This window comes from Bombina bombina, chromosome 7, assembly GCF_027579735.1.
Source record: "Bombina bombina isolate aBomBom1 chromosome 7, aBomBom1.pri, whole genome shotgun sequence".
NCBI classification, from domain to species: Eukaryota; Metazoa; Chordata; class Amphibia; order Anura; family Bombinatoridae; genus Bombina; species Bombina bombina.
Genome location: NC_069505.1, coordinates 355,413,221 through 355,430,822, shown reverse-complemented (window position 1 = coordinate 355,430,822; position 17,602 = coordinate 355,413,221). Strand labels below are relative to the sequence as shown.

At 42.3% G+C, this 17,602-nt stretch overlaps 1 protein-coding gene across 1 annotated transcript in view; it reads right to left on the bottom strand.

Moving 5' to 3' along the window:
* NUP210 (nucleoporin 210) overlaps positions 1-17,602 on the bottom strand; it is a 1,597,588-nt gene that overhangs the window by 155,126 nt on the left and 1,424,860 nt on the right. The window contains 1 exon segment of the mRNA XM_053721041.1: positions 10,200-10,450. Within this exon segment, the coding sequence (XP_053577016.1) occupies positions 10,200-10,450 (251 nt within the window).

The following is a 17,602-nucleotide window of genomic DNA, read 5'->3' as shown; positions in this document are numbered from 1 at the left end:
GTTTCTGAAAGAGTGAATAACAGAATATTATTAACAGTGATAGTCTAACTCTTTCTAGTTCTACCTCTTTTCAAACAGTTTGTGGTTTTGTTTTGTTTAATTATAAAACTGTGCTCTGCTGCTTAAAAATTGAAGAAACAGTTGTGTTAATGTAAAGTTTTAGTCTGAAGTTTATATCTGTAACACTCATTATGTGGATTTTAATTTAAAACATAGAAAACTATTATTGATTCTCTTTTTATCCGATTAGTCGATTAATCGAAAAAATAATCGGCCGATTAATCGATTATGAAAATAATCGTTAGTTGCAGCCCTAAATAAAACCGACACATAAACTCAGAGAAAACTATGAATTTACTAGAGATGAGTTCTCCAGCAATCTGTCAGACCTATGGGACAGAATTTCACAATGCATGGCAGTTTTGTCACACTTTAATGATCAACCATCCAAATTGAGAGACTCTATAGATCACCCATCTGCTGCGTATGAACGCTACCAGCGGCTGTCTGCAAAATACACAGCCTTCTTACAGGACTTTAATATAGAGGACTCTTCAGCAGAACTGACTAGGACTGATGCACTGGACCAACATAGAGATCTCTTAGTGCAAATCGCTAAAGAAAAGGCAGAGTTCCGCATTGCTCAACTGCAGGAGACCAGATCTCATAGATCCACATCAACTAAGCTCACTGCATGTTCTTCTAGATCCTCTTGCTCCAGAAGTTCAACATTAAGCGACAAGCTAATAGAGGCCCGTGCTGATGCGGAATCAAAAAAAGCGCAAAGCTCCTTTACCAGAAGGGAAGCAGAGATGGAAGCCCAAAGCAAAGCTCTCCAAACACAAATGGCTGCCCAGCAAGCAGAGGTGGATTCCCAAATAAAGGTTCTGCAAATGGAAAAGGAAGAAGCAGCAGCCCTAGCAAGGCTGAAAGTCCTTGAACAAGCAATGGGAGAAAGTACTAATTCAGATTGCCATATCCCAGCAGATCTGGAAGACCCAGTTGAACGCACTAGTAAATACGTGCTAAAGCATAATATTTGCAACGATACAGAGTCATCTCCTGTGCCTCCTACTAACACCATCATTCTCAATCTCAACACAGAGACCTCTCAGTACCAAATGCCTGAGCCTCTTCAAATCCACAACACAAGTGCATCTAAGCAGCAAACCGCATCTCCTCTCGCTGACAATAAGGTGACTTCCAGTGACAAGCCGCAGCTCAAGCCACATCCAGCAGAAGTCTTAGAGACTACACCACAGTTGAATGCTCTTGCAACATCATTTTATCCTGGTAAACTTCACCCTTCTTTACCAAAGAACTTTCACACCCAAGCGGTTCCTCAAGTTACTTTAGCACCAAAGAGTGAGAGATCAGACTTTACTAACTTCGCCAGATACATGATACGCCGTGAGCTCATTAACACAAGCCTCTCAAGGTTTGACGACTGTCCAGAGAGCTTCAGGGCCTGGAGATCAACCTTCAAGGGTGCTACTGCTGATCTCGACCTTACAACCAAGGAGGAACTTGATTTGCTCATAAAGTGGCTGGGGCCAGAATCTGCAGATCGTGTTAAAAGACTGAGAACAGTACATGTTGACCACCCAGATTTAGGCCTTGTTGCTGCATGGGCAAGACTTGAGCAAGCCTATGGTGTGCCAAAAAGGTATTGCAGTGATGCCTCAATATCGAGGCATCAGGGCAATACCTTGACGCTTTAAACCCCTAACGATGTACAGGGAACGTCGTTGGTCTTTAACGACCAGTTTGTGTATGACGTACCGTGTCTCGTTAAGGGGTTAATAGTAAGGTTGTTTTTTGTTTCGTTTTTTTATTAACTATGGAGATCGCAGACATCACAAATATAGAGGCATTCCATGGAAGTTTCATGGGTGTTCCATGTAAGTGACCTGTTTTTTAATTGGAAAACATTGCAGTGAGTTTCTAATTTTCAATTCACTGTCCCCTATGTTAGATACACCTTTTAGCCATATAGGTCTCACCAGCTTTTCAGTGGCGAGAATTTATATTGTTAGAAATCTAGTGAATGTACATTGAGACTTAATTTACATATATATTCTTTGAAGTGTTACTACAGACAAACCATTTTGTGTTTTAGTGAACGCACACTCCCCATTGTGAAAACATACTTTAAATAAAGCTCCCCCCCCCCAAGATCAGAGAGAAAAGAGAGAGAAAAATATAATTTATGCTTACCTGATAAATTAATTTCTCCTGTAATGTAGTCAGTCCACGGGTCATCCATTACTTATGGGATTATATCTCCTCCCTAACAGGAAGTGCAAGAGGATCACCCAAGCAGAGCTGCTATATAGCTCATCCCCTCTACGTCATATCCAGTCATTCGACCGAAACCATACGAGAAAGGAGAAACTATAGGGTGCAGTGGTGACTGGAGTTTAATTAAAATTTAGACCTGCCGTAAAAAACAGGGCGGGCCGTGGACTGACTACACTACAGGAGAAATGAATTTATCAGGTAAGCATAAATTATATTTTCTCCTGTTAAGTGTAGTCAGTCCACGGGTCATCCATTACTTATGGGATACCAATACCAAAGCTAAAAGTACATGGATGACGGGAGGGACAGGCAGGATCTTTACACGGAAGGAACCACTGCCTGTAGAACCTTTCTCCCAAAAACAGCCTCCGAAGAAGCAAAAGTGTCAAATTTGTAAAATTTTGAAAAAGTGTGAAGTGAAGACCAAGTTGCAGCCTTGCAAATCTGTTCAACAGAGGCCTCATTCTTAAAGGCCCAAGTGGAAGCCACAGCTCTAGTAGAATGAGCTGTAATCCTTTCAGGAGGCTGCTGTCCAGCAGTCTCATAGGCTAAACGTATTATGCTACAAAGCCAAAAAGAGAGAGAGGTAGCCAAAGCTTTTTGACCTCTCTTCTGTCCAGAATAAACGACAAACAGGGAAGAAGTTTGACGAAAATCTTTAGTTGCCTGCAAATAAAATTTCAGGGCACGGACGACGTCCAGATTGTGCAAAAGTCGTTCCTTCTTTGAAGAAGGGTTAGGGCACAATGATGGAACAACAATCTCTTGATTGATATTCTTGTTAGTGACTACCTTAGGTAACAACCCAGGTTTAGTACGCAGAACTACCTTGTCTGAATGAAAAATCAGATAAGGAGAATCACAATGTAAGGCCGACAACTCAGAGACTCTTCGAGCCGAGGAAATAGCCATTAAAAACAGAACTTTCCAAGATAACAGCTTGATATCGATGGAATGAAGGGGTTCAAACGGAACACCTTGCAGAACGTTAAGAACTAAGTTTAAGCTCCACGGCGGAGCAACAGTCTTAAACACAGGCTTAATCCTAGTCAAAGCCTGACAAAAAGCCTGAACGTCTGGAACTTCTGCCAGACGTTTGTGTAAAAGGATAGACAGAGCTGAAATCTGTCCCTTTAACGAACTAGTAGATAAACCCTTTTCTAAACCTTCTTGTAGAAAAGACAATATCCTAGGAATCCTAACCTTACTCCATGAGTAACTCTTGGATTCGCACCAATATAAGTATTTACGCCATATTTTATGGTAAATTTTCCTGGTAACAGGTTTCCTAGCCTGTATTAAGGTATCAATCACTGACTCCGAGAATCCACGCTTTGATAGAATCAAGCGTTCAATCTCCATGCAGTCAGCCTCAGAGAAATTAGATTTGGATGTTTGAAAGGACCCTGAATCAGAAGGTCCTGTCTCAGAGGCAGAGACCATGGTGGACAGGACGACATGTCCACTAGATCTGCATACCAGGTCCTGCGTGGCCACGCAGGCGCTATTAGAATCACCGATGCTCTCTCCTGTTTGATCCTGGCAATCAATCGAGGAAGCATCGGGAAAGGTGGAAACACATAAGCCATGTTGGAGACCCAAGGTGCTGTCAGAGCATCTATCAGTACCGCTCCCGGGTCCCTGGACCTGGATCCGTAACAAGGAAGCTTGGCGTTCTGGCGAGACGCCATGAGATCCAGATCTGTTTTGCCCCAAAGATGAAGCAGTTGGGCAAACACCTCCGGATGAAGTTCCCACTCCCCCGGATGAAAAGTCTGGCGACTTAGAAAATCCGCCTCCCAGTTCTCCACGCCTGGGATGTGGATCGCTGACAGGTGGCAAGAGTGAGACTCTGCCCAGCGAATTATCTTTGAGACTTCCATCATCGCTAGGGAACTCCTCGTTCCTCCTTGATGGTTGATGTAAGCCACAGTCGTGATGTTGTCCGACTGAAACCTGATGAACCTCAGAGTTGCTAACTGAGGTCAAGCCAGAAGAGCATTGAAAATTGCTCTTAATTCCAGAATGTTTATTGGAAGGAGTCTCTCCTCCTGAGTCCATGATCCCTGAGCCTTCAGGGAATTCCAGACTGTGCCCCAACCTAGAAGGCTGGCGTCCGTTGTTACAATCGTCCAATCTGGCCTGCAGAAGGGCATCCCCTTGGACAGATGTGGCAGAGAAAGCCACCATAGAAGAGAATCTCTGGTCTCTTGATCCAGATTTAGCAGAGGGGACAAATCTGAGTAATCCCCATTCCACTGACTTAGCATGCACAATTGCAGCGGTCTGAGATGCAGGCGCGCAAATGGTACTATGTCCATTGCCGCTACCATTAAGCCGATTACCTCCATGCACTGAGCCACTGACGGGTGTTGAATGGAATGAAGGACACGGCAAGCATTTAGAAGTTTTGATAACCTGTCCTCCGTCAGGTAAATTTTCATTTCTACAGAATCTATAAGAGTCCCTAGAAAGGGAACTCTTGTGAGTGGCAATAGAGAACTCTTTTCTACGTTCACCTTCCACCCATGCGACCTTAGAAATGCCAGAACTAACTCTGTATGAGACTTGGCAGTTTGGAAACTTGACGCTTGTATCAGAATGTCGTCTAGGTACGGAGCTACCTCTATGCCTCGCGGTCTTAGTACCGCCAGAAGAGAGCCCAGAACCTTTGTAAAGATTCTTGGAGCCGTAGCTAACCCGAAGGGAAGAGCTACAAACTGGTAATGCCTGTTTAGGAAGGCAAATCTTAGATACCCGTAATGATCCTTGTGAATCGGTATGTGAAGGTAGGCATCCTTTAAATCCACTGTGGTCATGTACTGACCCTCTTGGATCATGGGTAAGATGGTTCGAATAGTTTCCATTTTGAACGATGGAACTCTTAGGAATTTGTTTAGGATCTTTAAGTCCAAGATTGGTCTGAAGGTTCCCTCTTTTTTGGGAACCACAAACAGATTTGAATAGAATCCTTGCCAGTGTTCCGACCGCGGAACTGGGTGGATCACTCCCATTAGTAAGAGGTCTTGTACACAGCGTAGAAACGCCTCTTTCTTTATCTGGTTTGCTGATAACCTTGAAAGATGAAATCTCCCTTGTGGAGAAGCTTTGAAGTCCAGAAGATATCCCTGAGATATGATCTCCAACGCCCAGGGATCCTGGACATCTCTTGCCCAAGCCTGGGCGAAGAGAGAAAGTCTGCCCCCCACTAGATCCGTTTCCGGATCGGGGGCCCTCACTTCATGCTGTCTTAGGGGCAGCAGCAGGTTTTCTGGCCTGCTTGCCCTTGTTCCAGGACTGGTTAGGTTTCCAGCCCTGTCTGTAGCGAGCAACAGTTCCTTCCTGTCTTGGAGCGGAGGAAGTTGATGCTGCTCCTGCCTTGAAGTTATGAAAGGCACGAAAATTAGACTGTTTAGCCTTTGGTTTGGCCCTGTCTTGAGGCAGGGCATGGCCCTTACCTCCAGTAATGTCAGCGATAATTTCTTTCAAGCCGGGCCCGAATAATGTCTGCCCTTTGAAAGGAATATTAAGCAATTTAGATTTAGAAGTCACATCAGCTGACCAGGATTTAAGCCACATCGCTCTACGTGCTTGAATGGCGAATCCGGAGTTCTTAGCCGTAAGTTTGGTTAAGTGTATTACGGCATCAGAAATAAATGAATTAGCTAGCTTAAGGGCTTTAAGCTTGTTCATAGTCTCATCCAATGGAGCTGTGCTTAAGGGTCTCTTCCAGAGACTCAAACCAGAATGCCGCCGCAGCAGTGACAGGCGCGATGCATGCAAGGGGTTGTAATATAAAACCTTGCTGAACAAACATTTTCTTAAGGTAACCCTCTAACTTTTTATCCATTGGATCTGAAAAAGCACAGCTATCCTCCACCGGGATAGTGGTGCGCTTAGCCAGAGTAGAAACTGCTCCTTCCACCTTAGGGACCGTCTGCCATAGGTCCCATGTGGTGGTGTCTATTGGAAACATTTTTCTAAATATAGGAGGGGGTGAAAAGGGCACACCGGGTCTATCCCACTCCTTGTTAACAATTTCTGTAAGCCTTTTAGGTATAGGAAAAACGTCAGTACACGCCGGTACCGCAAAATATTTATCCAGCCTACATACTTTCTCTGGAATTGCAACCGTGTTACAATCATTCAGAGCGGCTAATACCTCCCCTAGTAATACACGGAGGTTCTCAAGCTTAAATTTAAAATTTGAAATGTCTGAATCCAGTTTACTTGGATCAGATCCGTCACCCACAGAATGAAGCTCTCCGTCCTCATGTTCTGCAAATTGTGACGCAGTATCAGACATGGCTCTATTATTATCAGCGCACTCTGTTCTTACCCCAGAGTGATCGCGTTTACCTCTTAATTCTGGCAATTTAGATAGTACTTCAGTCATAACATTAGCCATGTCTTGCAAAGTGATTTGTATGGGCCGCCCTGATGTACTTGGCGCCACAATATCACGCACCTCCTGAGCGGGAGGCGAAGGTACTGACACGTGAGGACAGTTAGTCGGAATAACTTCCCCCTCGTTGTCTGGTGATATTTTTTTAACATATAAAGTTTGACTTTTATTCAAAGTAACATCTATACATTGAGTGCACACATTTCTATTGGGCTCAACATTGGCCTTTAAACATAATGAACAAACAGATTCATTTGTGTCAGACATGTTTAAACAGACTAGCAATAACACTAGCAAGCTTGGAAAAATTTTTTTTAAATAAATTTACAAGCTATATAAAAAACGCTACTGCGCTTTTACAAAATATGTTAAAACAACCAAATTTTAACAGAAAATGTATAAAGTTAGCAGAGGATTGCACCCACCAGCAAAAGGATGATTAACCCCTTAATACCCAAAACGGATAACAGTTGAAATAATAAACGTTTTTATCACAGTCAAACACACTGTCACAGGTCTGCTGTGACTGATTACCTCCCTCAAAACTAGTTTTGGAGACCCCTGGGCTCTGTAGAGATGTCCTGGATCATGGAGGAAGAAATAGTAAGACTGTGACTAAATTTTTACTGCGCAATAAAGCGCTAAAATAGGCCCCTCCCACTCATATTACAACAGTGGGGAAGCTCAGTAAACTGTTTTTATTCAGAAAAAAAAAACGACAGCCAAGTGGTAAAAATCATGCCCATAAAGTTTTATCACCAAGTACCTCAGAAAAAACGATTAACATGCCAGTAAACGTTTTAAAAATTGAAAATTATGAAGTGTTATTAATAAGCCTGCTGCTAGTCGCTTTCACTGCAGTGCAGGCTCAAATATTACTTTAATATTGACAGTATTTTCTTAGTGAAATTCCATTCCCCAGAAATACCTCAGAGTATACATACATACATATCAGCCTGATACCAGTCGCTACTACTACATTTAAGGCTGCACTTACATTACATCGGTATTAGCAGTATTTTCTCAGTCAATTCCATTCCTTAGAAAATAATTTACTGCACATACCTCCTTGCAGGTGGGCCCTGCATGCTATCCCCTGTTCTGAAGTTACCTCACTGCTCAGAATGGCCGAGAACAGCAAGTGGATCTTAGTTACGACCGCTAAGATCATAGACAAACTCAGGTAGATTCTTCTTCTAATGCTGCCTGAGAACAAACAACACACTCCGGTGCCGTTTAAAATAACAAACTTTTGATTGAAGAAATAAAAACTAAGTTTAACACACCACAGTCCTCTCACACGTCCTATCTTTAGTTAGGTGCAAGAGAATGACTGGATATGACGTAGAGGGGAGGAGCTATATAGCAGCTCTGCTTGGGTGATCCTCTTGCACTTCCTGTTAGGGAGGAGATATAATCCCATAAGTAATGGATGACCCGTGGACTGACTACACTTAACAGGAGAAAGAGAGAGATTTTATATATATATATATATATATATATATATATATATATATAAATATTAAAAGGACAAAATAATCAGCGCTAGAAGTGTATGAGTGTACTGTTTGTCTAAATATATATTCCCATCCACTAACTAGAATATATATATATATATATATATATATATGTATTTATATCAGACACTTGCAATTTATGCAGCAAACAGTCTCATAGTTCAGATGTGGTAAGTCTATGGAGATGTAATGTTCATTAAAATCCACAGGGCTAGTTCCGGTGTGCTGTGAGTAGTTAGGCAGCTCGTCTTTAGAAAGAAGAATGATCCCCCAAAGGGCGAGGTTCCTCTTGAAAAAATCTGAAAGGTATAGGACAAGACAGGCGCCAGGGGCACACTTCGTGTAATACGTTCAAGTAAATGACAAGTTATAGACAGTGGGAAAATCCACGCTCACCTGGTTAAACCTCAAGATATGAGGTATTTTCTGGCACTAGTGTTAGTATGCTCTCACTCCTCGCGGTCCTTCTTCAGTATATTTTATTTAATCTCCTCTGTTGTGGCCAATTAAGGAGAGATATAAAACAGTTCCTGAGCTATTCAAGCAATCAGCAGCATAGAATGTAGCAAGGTCACAGTTCAGGATCCCCCAGGAAGCCCACCAATGTCTTTGAAGTATGCCCATGCAGGTCTCTCCACTAGGTATTTACCTAGTATATGTTGGCCACAACAGAGGAGATTAAATAAAATATACTGAAGAAGGACCGCGAGGAGTGAGAGCATACTAACACTAGTGCCAGAAAATACCTCATATCTTGAGGTTTAACCAGGTGAGCGTGGATTTTCCCACTGTCTATAACTTGTCATTTACTTGAACGTATTACACGAAGTGTGCCCCTGGCGCCTGTCTTGTCCTATACCTTTCATATATATAAATATATATATATTTTATTATTATTTTTTTATTTATTAATTTATAATACCTATGTAGCACAGGCTGAGTATAGCTCTCTAAAACATTGCATTTTTTTGTGGCTAAACTGATAGCTCACAGGGACTGGAGGAGAGACTCTATTGGTTACTGCTGTAGCTAAGGAGGAAGCCCACCCCTAACAACGAAGGCAAGCAAGGACTGGAGGAGAGTGGTGATTTGATTTTAAAAAAGAAACATTTGGTTGGTTTGTTTTTGTTTTGAGAGAAGAAGGGAGAAAGCCTGGCACAGCAGGATTAACAGCAAATCCTTGACCGCAGACACCTTTCAGCAGAGAAACAAAACAGAAAGTGAAAAAAATCCTGTTCCCTTACTGGTAATGCAGCTCCTTCTTAATGTGGATCACCACATCAGTTAATGTTGTTTACTCTGTGACACTTTGTGAAGATACCCCTTTCCATCCTGTGGATTGCAAATATTGTTTTACCAGAGACTGAGTACTCAACCAAAGAATTTAAAGGGCCCCAACGCATGCAGACTTTGGGTGTGTATAAGATACCCACTGGCCAGTGGTTAGATAGGCTATTATAGTCAGCTATATTACTTTTAGATACTAATTGAACAGCATTGCTGCATTGTGTATTTGACAGTTTTGTTCACAACTGGCGGTTAAAGTGAACAAACCTAAGTCCTGATTTATTTCACTGACCTGTTTCATAACATTTAATTTGATATTGTTATTCTGTAATTCAGTTTATATATTTATTTATTTTTGCTTCTCTCTCTTCTTTTCAGGGCTTATTGTTAGTTTAATAAAGCCCATTCAAAAGTGTAAACAGTGTATTGGTGTCACTTGGGTTCAGGTGAGTCATCATTGGTGTGGAACAGAAGGCCGTATATTACAGCGGCCCTTACGGGAGTAGCGCTAAACATATTATTGTGTTATGCACAAAATGCAATGACCTTGTCAAACATTAGGAATATCTAATTTAAAAGTTTTCCATTTTCTTATAACTCTCTAACTCAGAATTTTTAGTTTGTATACAACAGGAAGAGACAGCTGATGATGATAGCTAATTCAATTACCTACTCAATTGCCTACTTACCTCTAGATTTTTTAGTACTTCCTCTGCTCCAAATATTTTGAGTTCCGATGTTGCATAGTTATTGCTAAGAACAATGTCTTTCTGATTAACATAAAAGCCAGGAAAAATTGGAACATTTGCACCGACTTGCTCTCTGTAGACGTTAATTCCAATAACTGATGCTGTTACAGTTAGGGAAATATCACCCATGCTGAGATGTTTAAGCTGGCTCTCGGTAAGTTTATGTCTTGTGACAGAACAAGTGTAATGACCTAAATATAATGAAATATAATATTTATGGTTAGAAAAATGTTCTTTTGTTTATGAAATGAAAAGGTATATGTAGTAACTGCTGCATACTCAATAGCTGAAAAGTTTTTAAGATGATTATTATTCAATGTCATTAACAAAAAAAATTTTTACCCACTTATACCTGCACTCGAAGAGCTCCTAAAAACAAATGGACAGGAGAAAGACAATGATATATATTTACTCTGAATAAAATGAAATAAGTAGTCCGAAATTTTACACTGACAATCAGACCAACTGCTCTCCTCTCAATTCATTAGCACACTTGGGGGGATATTTATCAAGCTATCAACCGCAAATACGCCGGAATTCCGCAGCGTAATTGTTGCAAGCTTGATCCAAACTAGTTATCAAAGCCTACAGACTGGCAAATGTTGAAATTTGTGCCGTAACATACGATCCGCCGGTCTCAATCCGACGCAGATCGATGCTTACATCATTAAAGATGTTCCGAATACACATTCGGCTCTATTTTACAACTTTTCCCAGTTATCAAACTTTTAACAGGTACGCTTGCATCTTTTACAACCCAGCGTACCTGGTTTTCAATCCGCCACCCTGGAGGCCACAGATGCCATAGAAATCAATGGGAGTCTGAAAGCACCGAAAGCTTATGTTTGATGCTGCCAGATATCCCATTGATTTATATGGTTGAAAACAAGTTACATTTACACCTAACACCCTAACATAAACCCCGAGTCTAAACACCCCTAATCTGGCGCCCCTGACATCGCCGCCACCTAAATAAAATGTATTAACCCCTATTCCGCCGATCCCCGACACCGCCGCTGCCACATCACTACCACTAACTAAACCTATTAACCCTTAAACCGTCAGCCCCCCCACATAGCCATAAACTAAATGAAGCTATTAACCCCTAAACCTAATAACCCGCTAACTTTAAATTAAAATTATAACATCCCTATCTTCAAATAAATTTAAACTTACCTGTAGAATTAAAATAAACTATTTTAAACTATTAATTAACCTACCCTAACTATTATCCTACAATTAAATTAAATTAAACTACCAATTAAATTAACTAAATTACATATTAAAAAACCCTAACTTTTTATTACCAAATCCTGTGAGGCCACTTTGGGGCTATCAGGATTACAAGTGATAGTGCCATTTTATTTTGGAAATCACTCTGGGAAGCAGGACCAGGGGGGGGGGATATATAAGCAGGCTGGTAAAAACAGGGAACTGCTACCGTATCCAACACCTCTGCCTGAAGATCCCTTGACCTCGCAAGATACCTGGAAAGTTTGTTGTTTAGACAAGAAGCCATCAGAACTACTTCTGGTAGGCCCTAAAGATGTACAATCAGATAGAACACATCTTGGTGTAAAGACCACTCTCCTGGATGTAGATACGACTGAGATAATCTGCCTTCCAGCTGTCTACACCTGGGATGTGAATCACAGAGATTAGACAGGAATTGGATTCTGCCCAAGAAAGGATTCAAGATACCTCTATTATGGCTTGATGATTGACATAGTGCACCGTCGTGACATTGTCTGAAAATGGAGATAAGATTCCTTCTTCAATAGAGACCAACCCTGAAGGGCTCTGAAGAGAGCACAGAGTTCCAAAATATTGATTGGTAACCTTGCCTCCCGAGGATTCCAAACTCCTTGTGCTGTCAGAGACCCCCAAACAGCTCCCCAACCTGTAACACTTGCATCTGTGGAGATCACAGGCCAGGTAGAACAAGCAAAGGACGCCCCCTGAAGAATAGACTGGTGGTTTAGCCACCAAGTCAGAGATAGGTGTGTATAGGGATCTAAGAATATCTGTTGTGATATTTGAGTATAATCCAATCCTTGCACCATTGGCGCAGCATACAAAGCTGAACAGGTCTCATATGAAAACAAGCAAAAGGGATTGCGTCTAATCCTGCAAACATGAGTACTTCCATACACATTGCCACTGAAGGAAATGAGAGAGACTGAAGGTTTAGACAAGCTGAAACCAATTTTATTCATCTCTTTTCTGTTAAGGAAATTGTCATGGACACTGAATCTATCTGGAAACCTAAAAACGGTGACCTTAGTCTGAGGAATAAAGGAACTCTTTGGTAAATTGATCCTACAACCATGTCTTTGTAGAAAGAACAACAGCTGTTTTGTGTACGATTCTGCAACATGAAGATATTGAACTATTACCAAGATATCGTCCAAGTAAAGAAATACTGCAATACCCTGCACTTTAATTGTAGATAAAAGTGCACTGAGAACCTTAGTAAATATTCTTGGAGCTGTTGCTATGCCAAACTGGAAAGCAACAAACTGGCAATGCTTTTCCAGAAAAGAGACCCTCAGGAACTGGTAGTGTTCTGGGTGTATAGGGTAAGGTAAGCATCCTGTAAATCTATTGTGGACATAAAGTGACTTTGTTGAAAAAAAAAGGCGGAATAGTCCCATATATTCCAGATCTGAGACAGATTTTAAAAAAATCTGAGCTTTCATAGGATGTTTTGGGATATGGGTGAGAAAAAATCTCCCTATATTAGGTCATATTCTGAATCCAATTCAATAATGTTTTGAATCCAGGGATTTTGGACAGATTCTAACCAATAATTTTTAAATCTGCCCCCTAACAGTAGTACTGGGTTGGGGGTTGTACCTTCAGGAGGTCTAAGAGGCTGGATTAGGTTTCTTATTCTGCTTGGATTTTTCAAATTTAAAGATGAACTCTTCCAATTTGAAGATGATCTCCAGACTAAACAAGAGGGATTAGAAATAATAGAATCCAGTTAGAACCAATGTTCCCTGTAGCATGTGCGGAAGCACAGTGTTCTTGGTAGGTCAGCGCATTGATCAACACAGGCCGCGCACGTCAGGACAAGTGAGGAAGTCAGAGGGCATAGAGCGCTGAATGACACTCAGCGTGTGAAGTTTTGGCGGCTGTTGCGACTGCTGCAATTAAGGTGACAGCTTCTGTGAACGAGTAAGCAAACAAACCATCAAAGAACCATCTGTTTTATCTACAGTTTTGAGCCGGGCTGGAATTTGTTCGGAAGTTTCCATGGGGCTCTAGTGTAGAATTGACAGGTTGCATGCACTCCTACTCTAATGGGTGAACTATTGTCCAGGAGGAGGGACACGCAGTGGAAAGCTGTAGACGGAGCAGTGGATGATGTGACGCTCTGTATGCTGTGGATCCGGATTGAAGAATGTTACTAAGAAATTGTAAGTAACATCTTATGATCGATTGCTTGATTCCGATACGGCAGACATATTTGACTTTGATTCTCTCTCTCTCTGGGGTGGCAACGGGACACTTTCTTTGTGTGTTACAGCTTCTGTGAACATATGTCAGCGCACTCTGGGTTCAGTTTCTAGTGACTGTGTATGGGGTCAGTTTCTGTGGTCTGTGTGTGGGGTTAGTTTTTATGCCGATATTTTTATATATATATATATATAACATAATTTATGCTTACCTGATAAATTCCTTTCTTCTGTAGTGTGATCAGTCCACGGGTCATCATTACTTCTGGGATATTACTCCTCCCCAACAGGAAGTGCAAGAGGATTCACCCAGCAGAGCTGCATATAGCTCCTCCCCTCTACGTCACTCCCAGTCATTCGACCAAGGACCAACGAGAAAGGAAAAGCCAAGGGTGAAGTGGTGACTGGAGTATAAATTAAAAAATATTTACCTGCCTTAAAAACAGGGCGGGCCGTGGACTGATCACACTACAGAAGAAATGAATTTATCAGGTAAGCATAAATTATGTTTTCTTCTGTTAAGTGTGATCAGTCCACGGGTCATCATTACTTCTGGGATACCAATACCAAAGCAAAAGTACACGGATGACGGGAGGGATAGGCAGGCTCTTTATACAGAAGGAACCACTGCCTGAAGAACCTTTCTCCCAAAAATAGCCTCCGATGAAGCAAAAGTGTCAAATTTGTAAAATTTGGAAAAAGTATGAAGCGAAGACCAAGTTGCAGCCTTGCAAATCTGTTAAACAGAGGCCTCATTCTTGAAGGCCCAAGTGGAAGCCACAGCTCTAGTAGAATGAGCTGTAATTCTTTCAGGAGGCTGCTGTCCAGCAGTCTCATAAGCTAAACGAATTATGCTACGAAGCCAAAAAGAAAGAGAGGTAGCGGAAGCTTTTTGACCTCTCCTCTGCCCAGAGTAAATGACAAACAGAGAAGACGTTTGTCGAAATTCCTTAGTTGCCTGTAAGTAAAATTTTAGAGCACGGACTACATCCAGGTTGTGCAGTAGACGTTCCTTCTTTGAAGAAGGATTTGGGCATAAAGAAGGAACAACAATCTCTTGATTGATATTCCTGTTAGTAACTACCTTAGGTAAGAACCCAGGTTTAGTACGCAGGACTACCTTATCCGAATGAAAAATCAAATAAGGAGAATCACAATGTAAGGCTGATAATTCAGAGACTCTTCGAGCCGAGGAAATAGCCATTAAAAATAGAACTTTCCAAGATAAAAACTTTATATCAATGGAATGAAGGGGTTCAAACGGAACGCCCTGTAAAACATTAAGAACAAGGTTTAAACTCCATGGTGGAGCAACAGTTTTAAACACAGGCTTAATCCTGGCCAAAGCCTGACAAAAAGCCTGGACGTCAGGAACTTCTGACAGACGTTTGTGTAACAGAATGGACAGAGCTGAGATCTGTCCCTTTAATGAACTAAAAGATAAACCCTTTTCTAAACCTTCTTGTAGAAAAGACAATATCCTAGGAATCCTAACCTTACTCCAAGAGTAACCTTTGGATTCACACCAATATAGGTATTTACGCCATATCTTATGGTAAATCTTTCTGGTAACAGGTTTCCTAGCCTGTATTAAGGTATCAATAACTGACTCAGAAAACCCACGTCTTGATAAAATCAAGCGTTCAATTTCCAAGCAGTCAGCTTCAGAGAAGTTAGATTTTGATGTTTGAAGGGACCCTGCATCAGAAGGTCCTGTTTCAGAGGTAGAGACCAAGGTGGACAGGATGACATGTCCACCAGGTCTGCATACCAAGTCCTGCGTGGCCACGCAGGTGCTATTAGAATCACTGATGCTCTCTCTTGTTTGATTCTGGCAATCAATCGTGGAAGCAACGGGAAGGGTGGAAACACGTAAGCCATCCTGAAGTCCCAAGGTGCTGTCAGAGCATCTATCAGGACTGCTCCTGGATCCCTGGATCTGGACCCGTAACGAGGAAGCTTGGCGTTCTGTCGAGACGCCATGAGATCTATCTCTGGTTTGCCCCAACGTCGAAGTATTTGGGCAAAGACCTCCGGATGAAGTTCCCACTCCCCCGGATGAAAAGTCTGACGACTTAAGAAATCCGCCTCCCAGTTCTCCACTCCCGGGATGTGGATTGCTGACAGGTGGCAAGAGTGAGACTCTGCCCAGCGAATTATCTTTGATACTTCCATCATAGCTAGGGAGCTTCTTGTCCCTCCCTGATGGTTGATGTAAGCTACAGTCGTGATGTTGTCCGACTGAAACCTGATGAACCCCCGAGTTGTCAACTGGGGCCAAGCCAGGAGGGCATTGAGAACTGCTCTCAATTCCAGAATGTTTATTGGCAGGAGACTCTCCTCCTGACTCCATTGTCCCTGAGCCTTCAGAGAATTCCAGACGGCACCCCAACCTAGAAGGCTGGCGTCTGTTGTTACAATTGTCCAGTCTGGTCTGCTGAATGGCATCCCCCTGGACAGATGTGGCCGAGAAAGCCACCATAGAAGAGAATTTCTGGTCTCTTGATCCAGATTCAGAGAAGGGGATAAGTCTGAGTAATCCCCATTCCACTGACTTAGCATGCACAGTTGCAGTGGTCTGAGGTGTAAGCGTGCAAAGGGTACTATGTCCATTGCCGCTACCATTAAGCCGATTACCTCCATGCATTGAGCCACTGACGGGTGTTGAATGGAATGAAGGGTGCGGCAAGCACTTTGAAGTCTTGTTAGCCTGTCCTCTGTCAGCTAAATCTTCATTTCTACAGAATCTATAAGAGTCCCCAGGAAGGGAACTCTTGTGAGTGGAACGAGTGAACTTTTCTTTTCGTTCACCTTCCATCCATGTGACCTTAGAAATGCCAGCACTAACTCTGTATGAGACTTGGCAGTTTGAAAGCTTGAAGCTTGTATCAGAATGTCGTCTAGGTATGGAGCTACCGAGATTCCCCGCTGTCTTAGTACCGCCAGAAGAGCACCCAGAACCTTTGTGAAGATTCTTGGAGCTGTAGCCAATCCGAATGGAAGAGCCACAAACTGGTAATGCCTGTCTAGGAAGGCAAACCTTAGGTACCGATAATGATCTTTGTGAATCGGTATGTGAAGGTAAGCATCTTTTAAATCTACAGTGGTCATGTACTGACCCTCTTGGATCATAGGTAAAATTGTCCGAATAGTCTCCATCTTGAACGATGGAACTCTTAGGAATTTGTTTAGGATCTTTAAGTCCAGGATTGGTCTGAAAGTTCCCTCTTTTTTGGGAACCACAAACAGATTTGAGTAAAACCCCTGTCCCTGTTCCGATCGTGGAACTGGATGGATTACTCCCATTAACAAGAGCTCTTGTACGCAGCGTAGAAACGCCTCTTTCTTTGTCTGGATTGTTGACAATCTTGACAGATGAAATCTCTCTCTTGGAGGAGAGTATTTGAAGTCCAGAAGGTATCCCTGAGATATTATCTCTAGCGCCCAGGGATCCTGAACATCTCTTGCCCAAGCCTGGGCGAAGAGAGAAAGTCTGCCCCCCACTAGATCCGATCCCGGATCGGGGGCCCTCAATTCATGGTGTTTTAGGGGCAGCAGCAGGTTTCCTAGTCTGCTTGCCCTTGTTCCAGGACTGGTTAGGTTTCCAGCCTTGTCTGTAGCGAGCAACAGCTCCTTCCTGTTTTGGTGCAGAGGAAGTTGATGCTGCTCCTGCTTTGAAATTACGAAAGGAACGAAAATTAGACTGTCTAGTCTTGGCTTTGGCTTTGTCCTGAGGCAGGGCATGGCCTTTACCTCCTGTAATGTCAGCGATAATCTCTTTCAACCCGGGCCCGAATAAGGTCTGCCCTTTGAAAGGTATATTAAGCAATTTAGACTTAGAAGTAACATCAGCTGACCAGGATTTTAGCCACAGCGCCCTGC